Raw genomic sequence first — 25727 nt, 5'->3', positions numbered from 1 at the left:
ATACTGAGGGAAAATGGAGGGAGGGGTGGAACAAAACCACAACAAAACAGACAAAAAACAAACAAGCAAACAAAAAAGCCCCAAACCCCCTCCCTGCTCAGAATTTATAATAGAATCGAATAGGATAGAATAGACCAGGTTGGAAGAGACCTCCGAGATCGTGTCCAACCTATCATCCAGTACTATCTAACCAACTAAACCATGGCACCAAGCACCCCAGCCAGTCTCTTTTTAAACACTTCCAGTGATGGTGACTCCACCACCTCCCTGGGCAGCCCATTCCAATAGCAAATCACTTTCTGTGAAAAATTTCTTCCTAACATCCACCCTAAACCTCCTCTAGTGCAGCTTGAGACTGTGTCCTCTTGTTCTGGTGCTGCTTGCCTGGGAGAAGAGAACAACATCCGTCTGTCTACAACCTCCCTTCAGGGAGTTGTAGACAGCAAGAAGGTCTCCCTTGAGCCTCCTCTTCTCCAGGCTAAGCAACCCCAGCTCCCTCAGCCTCTCCTCATAGGGCTTATGTTCCAAACCCCTCACCAACTTTGTTGCTCTTCTCTGGACTCGTTCCAGCAAGTCAACCTCCTTCCTAAACTGAGGGGCCCAGAACTGGACACAGTACTCGAGGTGCGGCCTAACCAGTGCAGTGTACAGGGGCAGAATGACCTCCCTGCTCCTGCTGGCCACACTGTTCCTGATGCAGGCCAGGATGCCATTGGCCCTCTTAGCTGCCTAGGCACACTGCAGGCTCATGTTCAGTCTCTCTAGTTCCATGGCATCTAGAGCCTCCCTGATGTACAGGGCCACCCTTCCACCCCTTCTCCCTCACCTGTCTCTCCTGAAGAGCCTGTAGCCATTGATTACAGTGCTCCAGTCATGTGAGTTGTCCCACCACGTCTCTGTGATGGCAACTACATCAGAACTTTCCTGCTGCAACAAGGCTTCCAGCTCCTGTTGTTCATTGCTCATACTTCATGCATTAGTGTACATGCACTTCAGCTGGGCTGCTGATTTCACCCCTGACTCCATCTTACCACCCCCAGACTCCTGTCTGGGGGGACTGGTTTCAGCCCCTGAATAAACTGATTAAAACAAGCCAGCAAGCAAACCTCACAGAGAAGTACCTTATCTGTTACTCTTGGCTTTTCATAAGTATTTCAAGACCTTCAAAGATTTTCCAGTCATTTCATATTAAAATATTCTTGAAACTCTAACAATGTTCTGCACTCACTACTTGCTGGTGGCTATTACACTCTTTTGGTTTTTAATCCAAAGAGTTTATTGTGCTGGTTGAAAATATCTTACATGTAATAGTAATTTTCTGCACATTCCCTATTTCTCCAGGCTTTCAGACAAAGAAAAAGAGGGGAGAGGGAGGGATGTAGGGAGGGATGTAGCTATGATGCCCAATTGAGTTGGCTTATTTTAAAACACAATCTCTGAACGTTACTAGAGCTTTCAACAGGTCTGCAGTGCTGTAGCACAGGAAAAAGGCAGTGACTGTCTCCATTTAATTTAGAAAAGTACATGGATTCTGGCTTCAGGACAACCCTGGGCTTTGTCCCTGCTTGGCCACAGCATCATCACTGAGGGAAAAACATCAATTACTCACAGCACCACAGAGGTGCCAAACACGCAGCCAACAAAAGACTACTCAGCATCATTTCAGAAATGCCATTAAAAGCTTGGCTTGTCATCAGAAGCTATTGGTTTCTCCTAATAAAGGAGTCATCCTGTAAGTTATCGACACCCACACCTAACACACCATTTTCAGACACTTCACAACCTGCAGAATCCAGAACTTAGTCATTTGTAGAGGCAGATTTTTAAGCATGAACTTTTTCTGCTCTTGAATACCACATTACCGCTCTGCATTCTTTCAGATTTGGCAGTCTAGCACTAGCAATGCCTCAGAGTGCTCCACAAGGACAACATATGATTACACTTCTGCTTATACAGGTGGTGGCAGAGGTGGCATTTCTTGCTCGGCAGCCCAAGCAGCTGTCTCAGTTGTGTGCTACTCTCTGCACAGCGCTGCTTTTGCGCCCTTGCCTGGAATGCCCTCTCCTCCACAAGCAGAAAAAAAAATATCCCCATTATACTCGTGTGGATACAAAAGCAACACACTCAGACCTGATAAAAGGATGTGAAAAACTATTTCTGACAATGGCTGAAAGCACCAGGGATTCACCATATGAAGGCTACCTCTGGTCCTACTGCAACCACTAGAAATGTAAGTTTTCACATTACACTCTACAGAGAGCAGGAAGGAATCAGGAGATTTAGGGATTAAGAACCAGTTGTAGCAGAAATCTATGATCAACCCAAAATATCACGTTTGTCCTGACATCCAGCAGGTGAGGCTACTTTCACCACCCTGTCATTAAACTCACAGAATCTTTTAGGTTGGAAAAGAACTTTAAGATCAAGTCCAACCATTAACCTCGCACTGCCAAGTCCACCACTAAACCACGTCTCTAAGCATCATGTCTATGTATCTTTTACATACCTCCAGGAATGGTGACTCCACCATTTCCCTAGGCAGCCTCTTCCAATGCTTGACAACCCTATCACTGCAGAAATTTTTTCTGTAATAACCAATCTCAACCTCTTCTGGTGCAACTTGAGGTCATATCCTCTTGTCCTGTTGCCTGTTACTTTGGAGAGAAAAGCCGACTTCCACCTTGCTACAACCTCTTTCCAGGTACTTGTAGAGAGCAGTTAGGTTAGGGCACTCAATAAGAACATTCAGGCTATCAGAGACACTGGAAACCTATAGCTTCTGTCTCAAGTAAAACCCACAGGAAAACTTCTCACAGGAAAAGGGGAAGAGCCTGGGTATGGTTGCTGTTTTGTTGTTGGTTTTTTTTTTCCTTTTACAAAGGTGCCAAAATATTTACTTATTTAACTTCAGGTAGTGTGGTAGGTTGAGAGCGGGCTTGGCTCTCCCTCCTCCACAGAGTAAGATACCACAGCTAACCCAGTCGGAGGAGCAAAGCTATATATTTACAAGCATAAATGGAAAGCAGGTTATATATATCACAATATAGAATACATAGACTAAGCCAGGTTGGAAGAGACCTTCAAGATCATCGTGTCCAACCCATCCACCAATCAATCAACCAATTAAAGCCCATAGATCTCACAAACTGAATGGAAAATCTACTTTTCTGGGTTTTAATGCAAAACTCACATTAGTAACATGGGACATAAACCTAGGCCCTCTCAATAGACAGCTGTTTTTATGATTTGTTTCAATATTGGTTCATTTATAGGTAGGTTCTCAACTATGAATACATGCAATTCATTCATGTATAATTTATCCTCAACAAAAATGTAACTGCTTCTACTCTTTACCAAAACCCATCAGTTTCTATTCTGTGGAAGTCTTCTTCACTGGATGCTTCTGGATAATTGCTATTTAGGAAGGACATTGAGACACTTGAGCGTGTCCAAAGAAGGGCAACAAGGCTGGTGAGAGGCCTTGAGCACAAGCCCTATGAGGAGGTATTTACAATATATACACAGAAATATACAGCAAAGAGAAATAACACAACAAAAATCCCTCCCCCAGGAGGGATCCCCTCCCTGTAACCCTCTCTCTCCCCCCTACCTCCCTTTTTTCCCAAAAAGGGGTTAGAGAGAAAGAAAGGCAAGTTATTAAGGGAAAGAGTTGTTAGTAAGCTTCAAAAGCCCATGCAGGATTAGTTTTTGCTTATCTGAAGGCCAACTCCAGCAGTTCGCAGAGAAACAGGCAGGGAGAACAGGCTGAAACCCAAACTCCCCCAACTCCCAAACCAAACTGAACTGAGAGAAAAAAATTCCAACTGCTCCACAATCTAAAGCTGCATTTTATCCATCCACCAAAGAAATTCATTTAGAATATCAGAATGTTTTGGTTCTAGTACCGAAAACATTTAGCCAGAGTGTCCCAGCACTGTTTTGTCTTAAAGGCACAGCCTCAAACAATCACAGTTAGTCAAGCCTAAAATAGTTTGTGTTTTCCTAATAAGGTACAGGTAACATTTGAATTTGAAATAATATTCCTCCTCAAGAGTTTCAGCACTTGGAATGATTTCATTAAAGAATCACAAAATGCACGGATTTTCATAACTTCGGCTTGGCGCTCTTCCCAGAGTACAAGCAGTCTAAAAATAAAGTTCTTATAAGAAGATTTATTCCCAGTGCAGGGATTTTCTTCCTCCAATGGGGATTGCTCCTCCAGTTCTGAGCCTGCTAAAATTCTGAAGTCTGTTACCAGAATAAATTGTTTCTGAAGCTGATTAATTTGCCCTAAATAATTCACACTATCATCCTCCAGCAACAATTTTTGACTTAATGAATGTAATCTGTCAGCTCCTACAGAACCTCAGTGTACAAATTTCCCTTGGAACTAAGTTCTCCCCCCAAGAAAAATTGACTCCTCTCAATTAGTTAGTTTCAAATAAATATTTCCCCTATAGTTTCAATTCCAAGCTTGGAAAGTCAGATTCAGAGTTTCTCAGCAGAAGGCTCTGCCTGGCAGTAACCAGTGCATCTCAGTGGAAGAGCAGAGAATTCCCCAGCACTTCAGGAGCTAAGCACACCCTGGAGGATGCATCAGCCTCTGGACAATTGCTATTGATTTATTACAGGCTCTACACTGGGAAATGAAACTAGAATTCAACATTCACTCTGCACAGTACAAATGCACATTAAAATAAAAACAAAACAAAACTCACAAAACAAACTCTGAAAGCCCAAATAATTCCCAGAGCATAGCACAGTCTTAACTGCATCTCTTACTCAGGAAGCATCTCAAGAGTCCACCAAGAAGACAACTTGCACAAAGCACTGCTAAGCAAAAAGAAAGACTACAGACTTGAACCTGACTGACTTCAGCTGACCACCCAGAACCACCATGACTGCAATAGGAAGAACAAATGTCAAGGTTTTTCCATCAACAGAAAAGTGCTAGTACCATTGGACAATGACGTAGCACTGTACCAGCAAAACTTCACTGAAGCACTACTGTGCAAGGAGCAGCTCTCCAAAACATCAGGCAGTCTCATATGCTGCAGACCAAGCAAGCAATAGACACGGTGGTACAGTTTGTAAGACATAGCCAGCAAGGTCAGTTCTGGAGGAAGAGACACAAGCTCTGTGCTATCTGTGGTCTACACCAATAACAAGTCATTCACACTCCAGGAAAGCAGAGAGACACTGAAGTTGGTCAGAGCACTAGATAGAGTGAAGGGATCACAGTGACAGGACCTTAATGTCTCCACTTTTCTACAGAGCCAAAGGAGGAATGACTTGGTCTTTATGTAATCTACAGATGTCACAGTGTGCCCAGGTGGCCAAGGCGGCCAATGGCATCCTGGCCTCCATCAGAATAGTGCGGCTGGCAGGACCAGGGAATTCATTCTGCCCCTGTACTCAGCACTGGTTAGGCCACACCTTGAGTCCTGTGTCCAGTTCTGGGCCCCTCAGTTTAGGAAGGATGTTGAGTTGCTGGAACGTGTCCAGAGAAGGGCAACAAAGCTGGTGAGGGGTTTGGAACACAAGCCCTATGAGGGAGAGACTGAGGGAACTGGGGTTGCTTAGCCTGGAGAGGGAAGACTCAGGGGAGACCTTACTGCTGTCTACAACTACCTGAAAGGTGGTTGTAGCCCAGTGTGGGTTGGTCTCTTCTCCCAGGCAACCAGAACAAGAGGACACAGTCTCAAGCTGCACAGGGGAAAGTTCAAGCTTGATCTTAGAAACAAGTTCTTCATAGAAAGAGTGATTGGCCATTGGAATGGGCTGCCCAGGAAGGCGGTGGAATCAACATCCCTGGAGGTGTTTAGGAAGAGACTGGATGAGGCCCTTAGTACCATGGTCTAGTTGATTAGATAGGGTTGGGTGATCAGTTGGACTTGATGATCTTGGAGGTCTCTTCCAACCTGCTTGATTCTGTGATCTCCTTATCTCTACCCACCAGTAATCTCACTGCCCATACTCAACCAGAGAAGACCAAAGCAGGTGACTCACTTCTCTTCAGCATCAGTCTTGTTTCCTCATTACTATTACTAGCTGTAATGCTACTGGTGGGGGAAAAAAAAAACCACAAGACCAAACAACACACCACAACCCAAATAAGCCACAAACATCAACCAAACAACAAACACAGGGGAAAAGAACACAAACAGAACCCACACAAAACCCCTCCCCACCCTTCTAGGAGAATTTAAATAGTATATAAACAAGTATATGAAGTGCACACACAATGTCCAGTGGTTGGTTATTACAGCAAAGTGTCTGCCTGCAAGGCTTCCCCCATCCTTCAAATCATACAAAGCCACACCAGCTCCGCTCATTTCTCTGCAGGTTCGTAACTTTGTGAGATTTGTGGGTTCATCAGCTCCATTCTTATTTTCCAGTAGTACAGATGCCTTTTCTTACCATGATTAGAAGCCTTTCACCATATTGACAATCAGGCTATTTTTGTCTGGATGATACCAAAAATCAGCCCACAAGTAACTGGTGCTAACAGATGTTGGAGAACCAGACCAGTTTACTCTGTTCTCAGTGCTTTTAAAACATCACAATCAGCTACCTGCCCACATGCCACCTCCACTCCCTGCCTTCACATACTGCAAGTTTGGGCTCTAAGACAGAAGGAATTTCTGGGTTTAGGACAAATACACAAACACATGGAAAAAGGACTACAAAAATGAGAGGGCTGGAGCACCTCTCCTACAAAGACAGGCTGAAAGGATTGGGGCTGTTCAGCCTGGAGAGGAAAAGGCTTCAGGAAGGCTTTATAACTACATTTTAATAATCTGAAGGGGACCTACAGGAAAGCTGGGGAGGGACTGTTTAGAAAGGTTTGTAGTGATAGGATGAGGGGCAATGGTTTGAAACTGGACCAGGGTAGATTTAGGTTGGATGTAAGGAAGAAGTTCTTCACAAGGAGAGTGGTAAAATACTAGAACTGGTTGCCCAGGGATATGGTTGAGGCCCAGTCCCTGGAGACATTCAGAATCAGACTTGATGTGGCTCTGGGCAACCTGATCTAGTAGGAGGTGTCCCTGATGACCAAGATGACCTTTGATGGTCCCTTCCAACCCGATGCAATCTGTGAAAATACCAACCATTTCCACCTTCTTGCTACTGGACTGCTACAGTTGCAACACAATTTAAAAAGAAAGCCTACCACAGAGTATCCTCAAATTCTGAGGAAACTCAAATGGAACTGAATGAGATTCCACAGGAAAACCTTTTCCACATTTTTAATCTGAAAGAGCAAGCACTGCACATGGGCAATGCATATACTGTTACTCTTTGGAGATCTTCCCAGAAGAAATGCAGGACTATTTCACTGTGACTGCTTTATTAATAAAGGCACTCACTCTACAGTTTCAAGATTCATTCTCATTTATGTTTCTTCACTCAGTGAAGACAGGAACTTGGTCACTGTCGAAGAGCATCTGTTTTCATACCATACAAGAACCAGACCTAAAAAAACTGTTATATCTGTACAGGCCTCCCAGGTGATTAATATTTTACTTACCAGAATGCAAAAAGTAATTCCCCCATTGCTCACATTGATGATAGACCTCACACTGTGCAATTTCATTTTCATGATGAGGGAATGCAAGATCTATTCCACCGGTATGGATGTCCAGCTGCTTTCCAAACACTGCACTGTACAAATATTTTCCTGATCAGTAAGTAGAACACCACAAAGCTTTTGTAAAAAGAAATGCAGAAAGTAAGATGAAACAGTGTTAAGTTTAATGAGAAGACTTTACACAGATCTTGTATAGCAAAACTGCAACAGACCTTGTATGGACAAGACCCATATTTCCCCACAATTAATTCCCCTTAATAGGAGCAATTACTTCTCTAACTTAAAGAATGGCAAGCAGGACATCTCCTCTCCTTGCTCTGCTACAGTTTCAGTATCAGACAGCTGCCTTCCTCTGCACACCTATCAATTTTGAAGTGATGAACACTTCTGTAAATACTGCATCACTGTTATCTTGTACCTTTTCTGTAAGAATTCAGGCAATACTGTACAGTCATGATAGAAAATGTTTTGTCCTAAAAGTTCCTAAAAGGAAGCATCAGTACCTCTGATCTCCCAAGGTCTTTCCTTTCATCCCAACTGCACTGTAAAGGTCACCTGCAGGCTTCCATGGCACAGGCCTCTGCACATATTGGTGGTTGTAAGGTACAACAAGTGAGGCAATAGGACAGACCTACTCACTTTCTGGTTAACCATCAGAAGTCAAGGCTTTATCCACTGCTCCACCAAGTCCCTGCTAGGCCAAGCTGGGCAAGGGAGTAACTTTATTTTGCCCATCTGTTAAACCAAGTCAACATTTACCTACTCACAGGGAAGTAAATCAATTCTACCTGCCCAGCAACCAGGGACACTCAGGCTGCACACACAGGTGCATGTGTACGTGTGCAGACACACACAGCCTTCCCATGTGTCAAGCTAACAAGCTGATCCCGGTAGCTGGCTAAATATTAATACTTTTGTCCCTTTTGGGACAAAACACCCTGTTAACACCCTGGCTCAGAAAGGCTCTGCAGAAGCCATTGGGGCACTGGAAGAAAAGAAAATGAAGAGAGAACAGAAGAAAGACCAGCTGCTTCCATTTCCCAAGCTCATGGCCATCTGCTCTTAAACCCATCTCGTGCATTTCATTGTGCCATCTACGGAGGAGCATTAGTCACTCACCATTTCCTCCAACTAAATCATTATGAGCTGAGGAGAGGGGAGAGATGGATCTGCAAATGGGCAGGAGGAGAAGCCCATCTCACCACAAGGGAAACTCCAGAGAGGAGATCAGACCTAAATCATAGCATGTGGTTCTCTTCTCCATGGCTGTGTTAGAGACCAACACCCTTCTCATTCAATTTCACCAGGCACACTTCAAAGGCTGCTCAAAATTAGTTCACTTAGCTTGCTTAAGGTGCTTTGAAATCTTTGGCAAAACAGACAGGTAAGTAGGTATTGCTTAAAATGGGCCTCAGACAGCTGAATGGGACAGTCAAATATTTTAGGTAACTTAACCAAAATAAGGTCTCCACTTTCCACAGTCCAAGATTATGATGATTATGCTCTGCATGGGTCAACTCTTATTTACATAGCAGAAGCCTCATCCAGCCACAGTAAACTAAGTATTTAAAGAAAGAAATGCAGACTATAAGCAGTGCTCTGTTAGCAGACAGGTCCTTCTGTAATTGGCATTCCTTACCTGTGCACTTCTGTCACAGATTGCACTTCAAATACAGCAGGGTTTTGTGCACTTCAGTTGCTTTAAGAACTGTTTCACAGTGCTGAAACTATTTACAGATGGCAAAATCTCACTCTTATAAACCTTTTTACAATCAGGCAGTAATGAGTAACAACCTTGGGTTCACCAGCAAAGTATATGAAAGAGAAACCTAAAGCACCTGTTCCATCCACTTTTAGATGGGGTTGAAAAGTTAAACTGAGTCAGATCTAAATAATTTGTTATTAGTTTCCAAAAAACCCATCTCAGACTAATCAAAACTAAGCACCACTACCAATATTCCAGCAGAGAAGATTCAAAGTCTCTTTAAAAAAAACCAAAACAAAACAAAACAACAAACAGAATAAACCAGGTTGGAAAAGACCTCTGAGATCATCAAGTCCAACTTATCACCCAACACCATCTAATCAACTAAACCATGGCACTAAGTGCCCCATCCAGTCTCTTTATAAATACTTCCAGTGATGGTGACTCCACCACCCCACTGGGCAGCCCATTCCAATGGCCAATCACTCCTTCTGTGAAGAACTTCTTCCTAACCTCCATCCTAAACCTCTCCTGGAGCAGCTTGAGACTGTGTCCTCTTGTTCTGGTGCTGGTTTCCTGGGAGAAGAGACTAACACCCACCTGGCTACAACCTCCCTTCAGGGAGTTATAGAGAGCAATAAGGTCTCCCCTGAGTCTCTTCTCCAGGCTAAGCAACCTCCCTCAGCCTCTCCTCATAGGGCTTGTGCTCCAGACACCTCACCAGCTTCACTGCCCTTCTCTGGGCACATTCCAGCAACTCAGTATCTTTCCTAAACTGAGACCCAGAATTGGACACAGTACTCAAGGTGTGGTCTAACCGGCGCTGAGTACAGGGGCACAATGACTTCCCTGGTCCCGCTGGCCACATTAACCCTGATACAGGCCAGGACGCCATTAATACAGTGCAGAACAAAGTGCTGTGGATAAAATAAAACTCAAAAATTGAGAGCAGATAATTCAAACCAAGTACAAGCAAAATGCTGCTACACACTATTCACATGGTGCCCACAGAAATTAGACACACACAAATCAGAATATTTAACATTGTGGCTGACTTTTGAAAGAATGCTTAGTAAGACTTAGATGATGAGCATGAACATCCACAGCTGTTGGTAAGATAAGGCCAGTAAGATCTCATACACTCACTGGAGTCAGGATGGAATCCCATACCCTGCCCTACTGCCATAGCACTACTTGCTGGACTATGTCTGATGGAGGCTGCAGAAAGCAAATGAAAGAGATACCACAACTTTGACTACAACTTTGGTTGCTCAGCTGAAGTTAAAAGACTTGTTAATTAAAACTATGTGACCGTGCACATCATATTTTAAATACCCAAGCTGATCTCAAGAGAAGATCCAAAACATAGCAAGACAGCTATGTCATTAAGTGGAGCTGACTTTTTCTGGGCCACACATGACATCCCAATTCTTAATAACTCTGGTGTTTTCTACTGATCAGAAAAGACACTTTCAATACTGATGCTACCATTGCTCTGTAACCTAAAAACAGCACTAGATTTAAAATCCAGGAAATCTGACCTTGATATTGTAGAACACTCAATGTGCCATCCAGGTCTTCCTTTTCCCCAGGGAGAAGTCCAAGATAGCTCTTGAGGTTTGGCAGCCTTCCACAGAGCAAAATCTTTACCATGTTGTTTATCAGTATCAACTGCCAAGAAGAGGTGATTTGTTAATGGGATGTCTCAAAGAAAAAAAGGAAACAACACAAGGGAGCAAATGAAAGCAAGTGGAAATGTGTGTTCAGGGAACTCATCTGATTTTAATCACTTTAACTCAACTTCTTTTCCTGCAACTTTCTCCCTTCCCCCTTAATACAGGGCTTCTAGTTTCTCAACCAAGTGTTTGAAAAATAGTATCACAGAACACACAACAGTTTGGGTTGGAAAGGACCCAGATAAAGGCCATCTAGTCTAATCCCCCTGAAGTTAGCAGGGACATCTTTAAGTAGATCGGGTTGCTCAGAGCCCTGTCCCACCTGACCTTGAATGCTTCCAGGGATGGAGCATCTACCACCTCTCCAGACAACCTGTTCCAGCATTTCATCACCCTTACTGTAAATTCTTTCTTTACATCTAGTCTAAATCTACCCTCTTTAAAACCATAGAATACATAGAATAAACCAGGTTGGAAGAGACCTTCAAGATCATCGCGTCCAACCCATCAACCAATCAAACACCACCCAAACAACTAACCCACGGCACCAAGCACCCCATCAAGTCTCCTCCTAAAAACCTCCAGTGATGGCGACTCCACCACCTCCCCAGGCAGCCCATTCCAATGGGCAATCACTCTTTCTGTATAGAACTTTTATTGCAACAGGCCCTGCTAAAAAAGACTGTTCCCATCTTTTGCACACAGGCTCACTTTAAGTAGTAAAAGGCCACAGTAAGGTCTCCCTGGAGCCTTCTTTTCTCCATGGTGTTGAATGTGTTGTATTAGATTTCTGCAGGCTAAAAAGAGGGATTCAAGATTTAATACATCCTTATCCTTTTAGTCCTTGTGGATGATTCACTTAGTTCCTTATTAGCCAGTTTCTGAGGACAAAAGGATTGCACTACAGCACAAAAAGGTAACAGAAAACAGCCCAAACTAACAAATCAACCACCAACAACAGACCTGCCTTTTTTTTTTTTGTTGCCTTGGGACAGAGTTTCTGGTTCAGATTCTACAAAACCAAAAAGAGCATGGAGATGAGAATCAAAATGATCTTGGACAGCAGCAATCTTCCAGTATTGTTTTCACCAATGGTTTCTCCTCCTCAGCTGTATTTGCTGCTCCCTTCACTGCATAGACAAAGACGCAATCCTTGTTGCCACAGTACAGGAGAGAGGGTGGTTAGTCCCTGCTGGCTCCTAACCCCCAGCTGGAAATACCTCACTCCCTGGCAGAAGCTAAAGAACAGAGATTTGGACTCTGCATTTTATCGCTGACAAAAACGCAACGTTGCATTGGTGCGACGCAGAAAAACACCTATTTGGCTTGAAGGGATCCAGCTTGGCAAGCAACTCACACTCTCTGAAGTTCCCTTATCTAACTTCAATCATCTATTTTATCAGCAGTTGATGCCAGATGTTCCTCATTCCTCTGCTTATTTCATATCACTAACAAAACCACAGTATATCACTAAGTCTGAACCAATTCCTAGAGCCTTCCAGTATCAACACATTTTAATGATGCTTCATAGATGCTTTTGGAGATCAACTAGACAGCTGCTTTTCTTGAGCCACCCTGCTTGTACTTTATTGACATCACACAGGGTTGGGCTTTATTCAGAATGTCATGCAATATTAAGGAAAGCACATTATGAAAATCCACCTGCTTCATCATTCAGAAGTGATAAGAAATAAAGGGACAGAGGTATATCCCTGGTTTTAGCCACTGAACATTCATCTTGGCTCTTTCACTAGTTTGTTGAGCTCGGGCTGACCGATACCTGCTGACTACATCCCTCTTCTGCCTTTTGGGTTTTTTTGAGTATACTGCTACCAAAAAGAAAAAAAAACCAAAAAAAAAAAGGAAAAAGCACCCCACAAAATAAACCAACCCTTCCCAAAACAACTCACCACTCTTCAGCTTCCTGAGGGGCTTTGCAGAGGGACCTCGACAGGCTGGACAGATGGGCAGAGTCCAACGGCATGAGATTGAACACATCCAAGTGCCGGGGTCTGCACACTGGCTACAACAACCCCATGCAGAGCTACAGGCTGGGGTCAGAGTGGCTGGAAAGCAGCCAGGTAGAGAGGGACCTGGGGGTATTGGTTGATAGTAGGCTGAACATGAGCCTGCAGTGTGCCCAGGCAGCCAGGAGGGCCAATGGCATCCTGGCCTGCATCAGGAACAGTGTGGCCAGCAGGAGCAGGGAGGTCATTCTGCCCCTGTACACTGCACTGGTTAGGCCGCACCTCGAGTACTGTGTCCAGTTCTGGGCCCCTCAGTTTAGGAAGGATGTTGAGTTGTTGGAGCGTGTCCAGAGAAGGGCAACAAAGCTGGTGAGGGGTTTGGAACACAAGCCCTATGAGGAGAGATTGAGGGAGCTGGGGTTGCTTAGCCTGGAGAGGGGAGACTCAGGGAAGACCTTGTTGCTGTCTACAGGTACCTTAAGGGAGGCCGTAGACAGGCAGGGGTTGGTCTCTTCTCCCAGGCAACCAGTACCAGAACAAGAGGACACAGTCTCAAGCTGCGCCAGGGGAGGTTTAGGCTGGAGGTTAGGAAGAAGTTCTACACAGGGAGAGTGATTGCCCATTGGAATGGGCTGCCACGGGAGGTGGTGCAGTCACTATCACTGGAGGTGTTCAGGAGGAGACTTGACAGGGTGCTTGGTTGCATGGTTTAGTTGATTAGATGGTGTTGGATGATAGGTTGGACACAATGACCTTGAAGGTCTCTTCCAACCTGGTTTATTCTATTCTATTCTACTCTATTCTATTCTATTCTGATTATAAGCAAAACAACAGTCAAAATCTTCAGAAATAATAGTAAATTTAGCAACAAGTGGCTTGAGAGAAAACACATTCTTATTAACCATCCTTGGAGTGAAAAGGGTTTCTATCAGGTTCAAATGGAAATTCCTGCCTTTCACATTGTGCCCACTGCCTCTTGTCCTGTCACCAGGCACCACTAAGAAGAATCTGGCTTCATCTTCTCTCCTCCCCCATCAGGTATTTGTATAAATTGAGCCTTCTCTTCTCCAGGCCAAGTAGTCCCAACTCTCTCAGCCTGTCCTCATATGAAAGATGCTCCAGTAACTCCATCATATTCATGGCTCCCTCCAGTATGCTCATGTCTCTCTTATACTGCTGAGTACAGCACTGGATCCAGCACTCCAAGCATGTCTCACTAGTGCTGAGTTTAGAAGGATCACTTTCCTTGACCTGCTGGCAGTGTTCTTCCCAGAGGAGCCCTAAACACTGTTGGCTGCCTTAGCAGTCAGTAACTGCCTCTAAATAACTGTTGACAAAACACATTCCCTCTGATCTGTAATGCTGAAACAACTCCTGAGCAGAGCTGTGACAAGCTTCTGGCTGCAATTCACCTGAGCACTGGCCTGCCAGGCATTATCAGTAACTGTAAACAGATTTTTTTTCCAATGAAGAAATATTGAACTTCAGCATGCAAAAGGATACAGCAGACCTGCATCAAATCCTGCAGAGATCTGATAAGATCCAACTTACAGAAACCACAGAGGCTCAACAGCCCTGCTCAGCACCTGCACAGCTGCTGCAGGAAACACGCAGCCCTGGCTATCAGCATGCTCTAGCACAGCCTCGAGACTGCTCCCTCGTACAAATGGGCTGCTTAAGTAGGGTGGCAGCTACTGAAAGAGGCAAATTCATGCAGTTATGCATCAGAGGAATGCAACTGCCCAAGCAATAACATGATAAATGAAGTTTCCCTGCACTTACACTTGGCTATCTCACTCTACTCCACTCTGGTGAGATCCTACATGGAGTACTGCATCCAGTTCTGGAGCCTCTATTACAAGAAGAATCTGGATGTGCTGGAACCTGTCCAAAGAAGAGCCACAAGGATGATCAGAGGGTTGGAGCACCTCTCCTAGGATGACACACTGAGAGAGTTGGGGCTGTTCAGTCTGGAGAAGAGAAGGCTCTGAGGAAACCTTATTGTGTCCTTCCAGTATCTTAAGGGGGCCTACAAGAAAGCTGGGGAGGGACTTTTTAGGGTGTCAGGTAACGATAAGACTGCAGGGAATGGAACAAAAGTAGAGATGGGTAGATTCATATTGGATGTTAAGAAGAAATTCTTCACCATGAGGGTGGTGAGACACTGGAACAGGTTTCCCAGGGAGTTGGTGGAAGCCTCATCCCTGGAGGTTTTTAAGGCCAGGCTGGACGTGGCTCTGAGCAACCTCATCTAGCGTGAGGCACGGGGATTGGAACTAGATGATCCTTGAGGTCCCTTTCAACCCTAACAACTCTATGATGGCTAGTGCAATGGCTGAGACCAGCACCTTGCTATGAAGTTTGTATGTACCAATCCCAAGTATTTAAATCAAATTGATTAAGAATCCTAACTGTTCTAAGGTACCAAACAAAGGTATATGGGGAAACAAGTATGAAAAGACACCAAGTTTCCTATTGCACTGAGCAACAGCATGTGCCTGAAACAATCACCAAAGCAACATAGTCTTAATAAACCAAAAAGCTGGCTATACACAAGAGGTGATAAAACTATCAGATTGATGAATGAAAGTTTACACACAGATAAATCACAAGTTCAAGCAATGAATTAATACAAACAAGGTGGTATCATGAACTTACCTGATTCATCTGGAGTATCAGGATAAATAGCAGTTAATACTCCATATCTTTTCCCCCAAGATTCAACATCAAAATAAACATTGCCTAGTAGAAAAGAAACACTATTTTAGTAAGGATGGGGAACATTCCAAAGGAAATACTCCCCTGAAAGCAAAACAAAATGCCCTTCAACTCCCATTTTACATTTTGATAGAGAAATTCAAAGATATTGCAAAATTTTCAGCAAATGTTTCCATGTTACCAGCCTTTCACTTAGCCTCACTGCATGGGCTCATTCTACACAAAGGATAACTTCTTATTCTGAGGATCTCCCCAGGTTCTTCTCTGTCCCCGTATGCGTGTGCAATCCCCTCCCTGACTGCAACACAGCCTGCTGCTGCTGCCATTATAAACACACTTGAATCCTTCCACCACACCAGCTCTGCTAAAAAACCCCAAAACCAAACAAACAGCAAAAATCCAGACATTGTCCTTTGCAGGCAAATCTTTCACAGCAATTAGCAGATACTCTTTTTTCAGAGTTAAATGATTCCCCTAGCTCTCTTGTAGAAGCCAGGCCATGACTTTCCCCAGAAGATCTTCATAGTCCCTTGTAGTAAACAATTACATTCATGAGCTACATTTATCTTAGAAATTGAGTGATAATTCCTATGGCCACTCATGTCATGACAAACACGTTACTCACACCCTGTCCGTTAACCAACAGAAGGAAAGCTTGGCACAGAGGATCTCCTCTGATCCCAAAACAGGATAACCAAGATTTCCTGTACATGTGCTGAACAAGGAGTTGCCCTGCTCCAAAAGCCTTACCTTGTGAGGTTGCGTAAGCTTGCCCACTGGCAATTATTGTTTTTATAAAGGCAATGATCTGAGGGATATTGTCAGTCACTCTCATATACACTGTAGGAGGAAGGACCTTAAAGAAAGAGTAACATCTCATTGGCCTGTATGAAACACATTGCTGACAAGTCCCTTCACTCAGACTTTGAAGAACATTTTCTTCAATTTCACCTTAAACATAAAAATTTGCAAGTATAAAAAGGTCATAAGCAGCATCTAAGATAATGTATCAAAAAAAAAAACAGTCCACCACCTTTTTTTCAGTGGCTTACTCCCTGCTTCTGACAACCATTTTGGACAAGAAGCACCTGAAGTCAATGAAACAATATTTGATGTTTCCTATGGATGAGGGCATTGAGTCCATCATCAGTAAATTTGCTGACAACACCAAGCTGGGGGCAGGAGTTGATCTGCTGGAGGGTAGAGAGGCTCTGCAGAGGGACCTCGACAGGCTGGGCAGATGGGCAGAGTCCAACGGCATGAGATTGAACACATCCAAGTGCCGGGTTCTGCACATTGGCCACAGCAACCCCATGCAGAGCTACAGGCTGGGGTCAGAGTGGCTGGAGAGCAGTCAGGTGGAAAGGGACCTGGGGGTGCTGGTTGATGGTAGGCTGAACATGAGCCTGCAGTGTGCCCAGGCAGCTAAGAGGGCCAATGGCATCCGGGCCTGCATCAGGAACAGTGTGGCCAGCAGGAGCAGGGAGGTCATTCTGCCCCTGTACACTGCACTGGTTAGGCCGCACCTCGAGTACTGTGTCCAGTTCTGGGCCCCTCAGTTTAGGAAGGATGTTGACTTGCTGGAGCGTGTCCAGAGAAGAGCAACAAAGTTGGTGAGGGGCTTGGAGCACAAGCCCTATGAGGAGAGATTGAGGGAGCTGGGGTTGCTTAGCCTGGAGGGGAGGAGACTCAGGGGTGACCTTATTGCTCTCCACAACTACCTGAAGGGGGGTTGTAGTCAGGCAGAGGTTGGTCTCTTCTCCCAGGCAACCAGTACCAGAACAAGAGGACACAGTCTCAGGCTGTGTCAGGGGAGGTTTAGGCTGGAGGTTAGGAGGAAGTTTTACACAGAGAGAGTGATTTCCCACTGGAATGGGCTGCCTGAGGAGGTGGTGGGGTCGCTGTCGCTGGGGATGTTCAGGGTGAGGCTTGACAGGATGCTTGGTTGCATGGTTTAGTTGATTGGGTGGTGTTGGATGATAGGTTGGATATGATGATCTCGAAGGTCTCTTCCAACCTGGTTTATTCTATTCTATTCTATTCTATCCTTTAGTTCAGGCTGCTTCTGTGTTATAGCAAATATGTATTCTCTGTGAACCAAGGATCCATAGGGGGGGAAAAACAATTGTGCTGCCAAAGAAATTTAACTTGTTCATTCCAAAGTCAGGGTCTGCTTTCCCCCCAATTTTCTTACTTGGAAGGTACATGGTATCTTTCCAGGAGCATGAAAAAGTAAACCAGCACTCCGTTTAAAGGAACACTTCATCACACAAGCAATCAATTCAATTTCCAAACTATCAAAATAGGATTCTTTACCAAAATAATTGCTTATCTGTACCTTTAAGGCAGCCATATCTTGTTTAAAGTCTTCTTCATATATACGAGCAAGAGCTACAGGTGATATATTCATCTGAAAAAGAGAGAAGCAGATTAGTAAATCAGAAATCAAAGTAATAATATAAAATATTGTGATCTTTATCAGACAGTTAATAGCTAACTGGAAGACTTACAGAGCCCCCAAGGTAAAGACTCAGAAAGGCTTATTAATCTAACATTCATGGGAAGGAGAGGTAAGTTATAACTTAAAAGCAGTATTTCATTTACACTTCTGAATTGCCAGATGTTAACACCTATCTTTTAAGAGAAACCAAGCCAAGATTAAAATAATAGCGGGGTTGTGCCATGTGGCTTTTCTCTGGGACACAGGCAGCGGTGGAAACTGAACAGTGCCGGCTGGTGGTACAGGCTGCCTGCCACAGAACCCTCTAGGTGTGAAGGCAGTGGTGGGAATGGAGAGGTGTGGGGCTGGGGGGGACAGGCAGAGCAGAGTGGAGGAGAAGTAGGGCAGTGCCACGTGGCTGCTGGCTCTTGCTGCTTCCCTCTGGCACTTGATGTTGCCAAAGTACGAGGTGTGCAGAGCAGGCAGAGCGGAGCAGTGTCGGGAACAGAGGCACGGGGCCGTGCGGAGTAGCCAGAGTGGAGCAGAGTGGCAGCAGGATCAGTGCAGCTTCCTCTGGTCCCTTGCACCCTCCTGTTTCCCTGGAACCCCGTTTTCCTTCCTCCAGAGCTGTGCATAGTGCTCAGTGTGCACACTGAACCCTCAGCAGCACTGTTGGAGACAACCCAAACACTTGGGGTCTCACACCTGCCCTTCATGAACTCGTGCTGACTGGGCCTGATCACCTGGTTGCCCTGCCCTTGCTACTAAAAGCATTCGAGGTGATCTGCTCCATGACCTTCCCTGGCACCAAAGTCAGACTGACAGGTCTGTAGTTTCCTGGGGCCTTCTTTCAAGCCCTTCTTGTAGATGGGTGTCGTGTTTGCTGACTTCTGGTCAGCTGGGACCTCCTGAGTTAGCCAGGACTGATGGTAAATGTATAGGTGCAAGTCTTGGTAAAACTGGGGCTGTAGGCAGTTCTCAGCTGGATTTCAATAGGACCTTTTAAACTGGTGATTATATAGTTAGTTATTAAGACATTTTGTACCCCAAAATGCTGGGAATGCATTCTTTGTTTTATTCTGCATTGTGATTTTTTTGTTTTGTTTTCAGATTCTGTAAATCAAAGTTTTCTGGATCCAGCACCAGAACAAGAGTACACAGTCTCAAGCTGCACCAGGGGAGGTTTAGGCTTGATGTTAGGAAGAAGTTCTTCATAGAAGGAGTGGTTGGCCATTGGAATGGGCTGCCCAGGGAGATGGTGGAGTCACCATCACTGGAGGTGTTTAGGAAGAGACTGGATGGGGCACTTAGTGCCATGGTTTAGTTGATTAGATAGTGTTGGATGATAGGTTGGTCTCAATGATCTCAAAGGTCTTTTCCAACCTGGTTAATTCCTATTCTATTCTATTCATTTTCCTCTGGCAAGGGTCTTCCATTTCCAGTGACAAAATATACTACACAGGACATGAAATTCATTCAACTTATTGGCAGGGGACACAGATACCACCTACATGTCAGAAAGACAGATCAGAGACTTGCAGGATGAGACAGGACATTAATTTTCAGTGATTAAGAAAAATAAGCTATTTCAGATGATCACAGTTACTCATCCATCTCAGTATAATCAAGGGAAACAAACTGAAAGTCAGTCCCACGCTTTGCCAAGTACAGCACTTCTCAAGCATTTTCTCTGCATCTCTCATTCATGGGGCAAGGGACGTGAACAGGGATCCTCCCAGAAGTAATCAGAAAGTGCAACCCAAAATGAAAGAGACAACTTGCACACAATGAGATACTTGATCCCAGATATTCAGAAGGGGCCCGGGACTGAAAGATAGACGACAGTAAAAAGTGCTCTAGCAAGCAAAAGCATGATACCTAAGTGTTTCAAACACACACTTCTACATCTTCTCTAAGGAGAACCTACTGGTGAGAAGACAGCATACAGTCAGTCTCTCCAGCTTGCAGATAATTGAATCATTAAGAAAATAAATCCAGGTTCATCACTTCAAATTCACTATGGGAGCATCTTGAAGGGGTATGCTTTTCTGACCACAAGTCAGTACCACTTAGAAAAGCTCCTCAACAAGGCAGGACAAGACCAGATGCTTGTCCAGCAACGAAATGAGGAAGATGGCCAGCACTGAGAAACAAAGGCACGCTTCTGCCTAACGACCACAGAAGAGTGCTCTTCCAGATCTCAATAACCAGCTTCATCTCCTTAGACAGCTCAGCTGCTTCTTCAATCAGCAGAGAGACAAAGGTGACTATAGGAGGAACATATGAATATTCCTCCTATCTAGACAGATGTTCAAAGCAAAGACACTCATCTCACTCTCAAGACTACTAAGGGTGTGCAGTACACTCCTCCCAGACCAGATATTCAACTTTCAGGTTTTCCCTAGATGAATCCCACCAAAGGATTGAGCTTAAGCCCGTTGATCCTACTACTATGCTGCTTCAGGTACAGAGGTCTCAACAACAAAATCAGGCTTCTGAGGTAAAGACCTTGGCCATCCAACCAAAATGTACAGAGCAGAGCAAGCACTTCAAGGAGTCACCCAAACAAACGACACTAAAAAAAGAAACAGGAAAGATTACTTTGTAGAACCAAAGAAAGCAGTAAATGAACACAAATTCTTTTAAGACAATGTAACATTTCCCACTCTTCAAATACAAAATCTCTATAATGTTATAACAATAAAGAAAAATGTTACAATGCACATATGTTGACTTAGAACTTGATTTGGGGCTTGGTTTCTGTTTTAAGATGAAGAGTTCAGTTTAAGAGAAAACTGCAAGGAAATGGATTAAGGGAATAAACATATTTCTACAGAAGTAGTATACCAGTATTCATGTGAATGCAGTGCCCCATATTTAACTGCAAAAGTAACTGCTTGCTTAAAAATTAAATAAAACTCAACAGCTGTCAAATTCTCTGGCTCCAAGAAACTAGCTTGAAGCCTGCAACTGCAATCTGATCCAACACATCCACAAATAGAATAGAATAGAATAGAGCAGAATAGAGCAGGTTGGAAAAGACCTTTGAGATCATTGAGACCAACCTACCATCCAACACTATCTAATCAACTAAACCATGGCACTAAGTGCCCCATCCAGTCTCTTCCTAAACACCTCCAGTGATGGTGACTCCACCATCTCCCTGGGCAGCCCATTCCAATGGCCAACCACTCCTTCTATGAAGAACTTCTTCCCAACCTCCAGCCTAAACCTCCCTGGCACAGCTTGAGACTGTGTCCTCTTGTTCTGGTGCTGGATCCAGAAAACTTTGATTTACAGAATCTGAAAACAAAACAAAAAAATCACAATGCAGAATAAAACAAAGAATGCATTCCCAGCATTTTGGAGTACAAAATGTCTTAATAACTAACTATATAATCACCAGTTTAAAAGGTCCTATTGAAATCCAGCTGAGAACTGCCTACAGCCCCAGATTTACCAAGACTTGCACCTATACATTTACCATCAGTCCTGGCTAACTCAGGAGGTCCCAGCTGACCAGAAGTCAGCAAACACGACACCCATCTACAAGAAGGGCTTGAAAGAAGGCCCCAGGAAACTACAGACCTGTCAGTCTGACTTTGGTGCCAGGGAAGGTCATGGAGCAGATCACCTCAAATGCTTTTTTATGTAGCAAGGGCAGGGCAACCAGGTGATCAGGCCGAGTCAACATGAGTTCATGAAGGGCAGGTGTGAGACCCCAAGTGTTTGGGTTGTCTCCAACAGCGCTGCTGAGGGTTCAGTGTGCACACTGAACTATGTGCACACTGAGCACTATGCACAGCTCTGGAGGAAGGAAAACAGGGGGTTCCAGGGAAACAGGAGGGTGCAAGGGACCAGAGGAAGCTGCACTGATCCTGCTGCCACTCTGCTCCACTCTGGCTACTCCACACGGCCCCGTGCCTCTGTTCCCGACACTGCTACATCCTGCCTGCTCTGCACACCCCATGCTTTGGCAACATCAAGTGCCAGAGGGAAGCAGCAAGAGCCAGCAGCCACGTGGCACTGCCCTACTTCTCCTCCACTCTGCTCTGCCTGTCTCCCCCAGCCCCACACCTCTCCGTTCCCACCACTGCCTTCACACCTAGAGGGTTCTGTGGCAGGCAGCCTGTACCACCAGCCGGCACTGTTCAGTTTCCACCGCTGCCTGTGTCCCAGAGAAAAGCCACATGGCACAACCCCGCTTTACACTGCCAGCAGCCTAGGCAAGACCACGTGGCATGGCCTTGCACCCCCACCAAAAAACTTGGAACTGCTCCTGAGACAACATCATAATTTTTAAGCCAGGGAAATGGTGATATAGCCTCTCCTTGATATGCATTTTTACCCCCCACTGTTTTTCCTTCCCATTTTCCCTCTGCTCCTGTCCAGTCTAATAAACCCAGTTCATCAGCTGTTTGGCATCATTTCACCTTTATTTATTCCAAAGGAATTATTTGAACCTTAGCATGACCACTCCTCACCCCCTACTGACCAAGGTTAATAGAGGGTAACTGGGTCGGAACAGCAGGTCCTCCTTGACAAATATGATTTCCTTGTATGACAAGGTGTTCTTCTCAGTGGATGAGGGAAAGGCTGTGAATGTTGTTTATCTGGACTTCAGTAAAGCCTTTAACACCATTTCCTACAGCATCCTCCTGCAGAAACTGGTTGCTTATGGCTTGGATGGGTGGATACTTTGCTGGATTAAAAAAATGGCTGGAAGGCTGGGTGCAAAGAGTGATGGTAAACGGAGTTAAATCCAGTTGGTGGCCAGTCACAAGTTGTGATCTCCATCACTCAGTATTGAGGCCAGTTCTGTTTAGTATCTTTATCAATGATCTAGATGAAGAGATTGAGTGCACCCTCAGTAAGTTTGCAGACAACACTAAGTTGTGTAGGAGTGTTAATCTGTTTGAAGGTAGGAAGGCCCTACAAAGGGACCTGGACAGGCAGGATCAATGAGCCAAGATCAATGGTATGAGGTTTAACAAGGCCAAGCACCCAGTACTGCACTTGGGCCACAACAACCCATACAATGCTTGGGGCACAGTGGCTGGAAAGCTGCCTAGCAGAGAAGGATCCGGGTGTGCTGGTTGACAGCTGGCTGAACAAGAGCCAGCAGTGTGCCCAGGAAGTCAAGATGGCCAACAGCATCCTGGCCCGAGTCAGACATACTGTCACCAATAGGAGTAGGGAAGCGATTGTACCCCTGTACATGGTACCAATGACGCTGCATCTCAAATACTGTGTTCAGTTTTGGGCACCTCACTACAAGAGGGACACTGAGGTGCCAGAGCATGTCCAGAGAAGGGCAATGAAGCTGGTGAAGGGTTTAGAGGACCTGATGGAATTTGGGGTTGTTTAGTCTTGAGAAGAGGAAGATGCCAGGAAATCTCATTGCTCTCTGCAACCACCTGAAAGGAGGCTGTAATGAGGCAGGTACTGGTCTCTTCTCTCTAGTATCACATGATAGAACAAGAGGAAAAGGCCTGAGATTGCACCAGGGAGGTTTAGATTGGATATTAGAAAAATAATTCTTTACTGAAAGAGCAGTCAGGCATTGCAATAGGCTGCCCAGGGAGCTGGTGGAGTCACCATCTCTAGAGGTTTTCAGAAAACATGTGAAGATGGCATTTCGGGACATGGTTTAATGGCCACGGTGGTAACTAGGTCAACAGATGGATTTGATGATCTTAGAGGTCTTTCCAACAGAAACAATTCTATGATTCTATACTCTGTGACAGCTTTCATTTAGATTACGAACTTGGACAGGATTGATCAAGCTTTCCAAGGTGCTGATGTTGCAGACAGATGGTGCCTGGCATCTTTCAGAAACCTTGCATGTGGCAGCGGTACCTGTACTGCACCTTTAATGATCAATGACACAATGCTTCTCCAGAACTCAGTCAAAAGCCTCCTGGCTGCACAGTTTTGGGTTACTTTTGGGATAAGACACCCTTCAGTGAGGAGTTTTTTTGCTCCCCATTGGCCTCCAAGGCAGGGGTGGGGGCAGGAGGATCCTGGCTATAGGTGCTATAATGCATCTTCCCTGCCTCTCACTCTTACAGAGCTATGCACCCATTTACCTCCACTCATCTCTCAACACCCATCCCTCCAGACTCCCAGCCCTATTACAGCCACAGCAGGGGACCAGAAATCTCAGCATTTGTTATCTACTTATTAAACCAAACACAACTCAAAAGACAGAAAACACAAAACCCCAAACAACCACCAGGGGAAAACCAAAACTAAACCAAACAAAACAACCACCCACAAAAATAACCAAACCACTAAACCCAAAATAATTTTCTTATACACAAAGCTGTAGAAAATACCAAAGGTTTGTATCAAATACTGAAGCAAACACCTACCTCATTGGCTCTTTTTATTATCTTGTCATCTACATCTGTGATCCCCATCACCATGATAACTTCAATTCCAAAAAACTTTGTTATGATCCTTCGAATTATATCAAACCTAACATAAGAGCTGGAAAAGGAAAAATATGAGCTTTTAAACATCAGCAGGCAAGAATAAACTTAAACAAAAATAACTAATAGCACCAGCAGACACAGGCACAGCACTCAAGGAGAAAGCTCTTCAGTGCATTAAGCGTTTTTCCAAAACCAGTTACCACCTGCACAAAAGTCAAGCAGATTTCCCTTGAACTGGCCTACCCTCTTCTGGCATTAGTGACACATTACATCAAGTTTCCTAAGCACTTTCTTTTGTTACACCTCTTTATCCAGGCACCTACGTGCATAGGAAGCTACATGTGAGCAGCAAGACTCTCAAAGCAAACAGTACAAAGTAAGACACACAGATCATTTATTCTTAGAATATACAAAGCCTGAAGGATGCATTTCAACAGGTGTTCAAAAGTCACAGGGTAGATGAACAGGGAGGAAGAAAACAGGATTCAAATGAACTTTGCTCAGGGTTAAGAAACAACTACAGCTACCTGCCACCAATAAACTATTTCATTCATCCAGCACAAGAGATTTGGGTTTTTTTATACCAAAGAAGAGCTGCTCTGTGGGCTACTTTGGTTTATCTACACTGAAGAATTAATTCTCACAATTATTCAGGCTCTTTGTGAAAACCCAGAGTAGTTAATGCTGGTAGATTGATGTGTCTACAACCTGTACAGGGCTGTGGCAGCCCTTTCTGCTGCTCACATTCTCCACCTCAAATTCTCAAAATGCACTTTGACTGAGTAAACCCTAATTATTAGATGAGCTATTAGAAGATGACTACAGGCCCCAAGTCTGCCTTCCAAAGTGATTAGACTCCTCAGCGTGCACTAGCTTTGGAGAAAACAGAGCCCAAAAGTAGACTCACAGACCTACGGGTTCCCATTTCACCCATGGCACAAACTGCCACTTCTGTGGCCATCAGCACAAAAAAGTGCACACAAATACTAGAAACAGACGTGCATCCTCCTCCTTGGCTACCGGAACCACGTAGCATTATGGCTCAGATTTATGTACGTGTAACATCTTGATGACAAAAATACTTGTTTGCACTATGCCCATGTTGAAAAAGGCTTTTTGAAAGCCTTGCTGCCAGAGGGATGGTTTTTAATGAACACCAGGTCACTGGGAGTAAGATTTGTCTAATGTGGTGA

At 44.5% G+C, this 25727-nt stretch overlaps 1 protein-coding gene across 1 annotated transcript in view; it reads right to left on the bottom strand.

Annotated features, from left to right (window-relative positions):
* CARS2 (cysteinyl-tRNA synthetase 2, mitochondrial) overlaps nt 1-25727 on the bottom strand; it is a 54082-nt gene that overhangs the window by 24110 nt on the left and 4245 nt on the right. Inside the window, exons 3-8 of the mRNA XM_054162897.1 lie at nt 24472-24589; nt 17996-18067; nt 16408-16513; nt 15598-15681; nt 10838-10967; nt 7532-7665 (exon numbers count right to left, since the gene is read on the bottom strand). Of these exons, the coding sequence (XP_054018872.1) occupies nt 7532-7665; nt 10838-10967; nt 15598-15681; nt 16408-16513; nt 17996-18067; nt 24472-24589 (644 nt within the window). The remainder of the gene's footprint in view (nt 1-7531; nt 7666-10837; nt 10968-15597; nt 15682-16407; nt 16514-17995; nt 18068-24471; nt 24590-25727) is intronic.

This window comes from Dryobates pubescens, chromosome 7 (assembly GCF_014839835.1).
Source record: "Dryobates pubescens isolate bDryPub1 chromosome 7, bDryPub1.pri, whole genome shotgun sequence".
NCBI lineage: Eukaryota > Metazoa > Chordata > Aves > Piciformes > Picidae > Dryobates > Dryobates pubescens.
The sequence above is the reverse complement of the archived record's forward strand: the minus strand, read 5'-3'. Positions and strand labels throughout refer to the sequence as shown.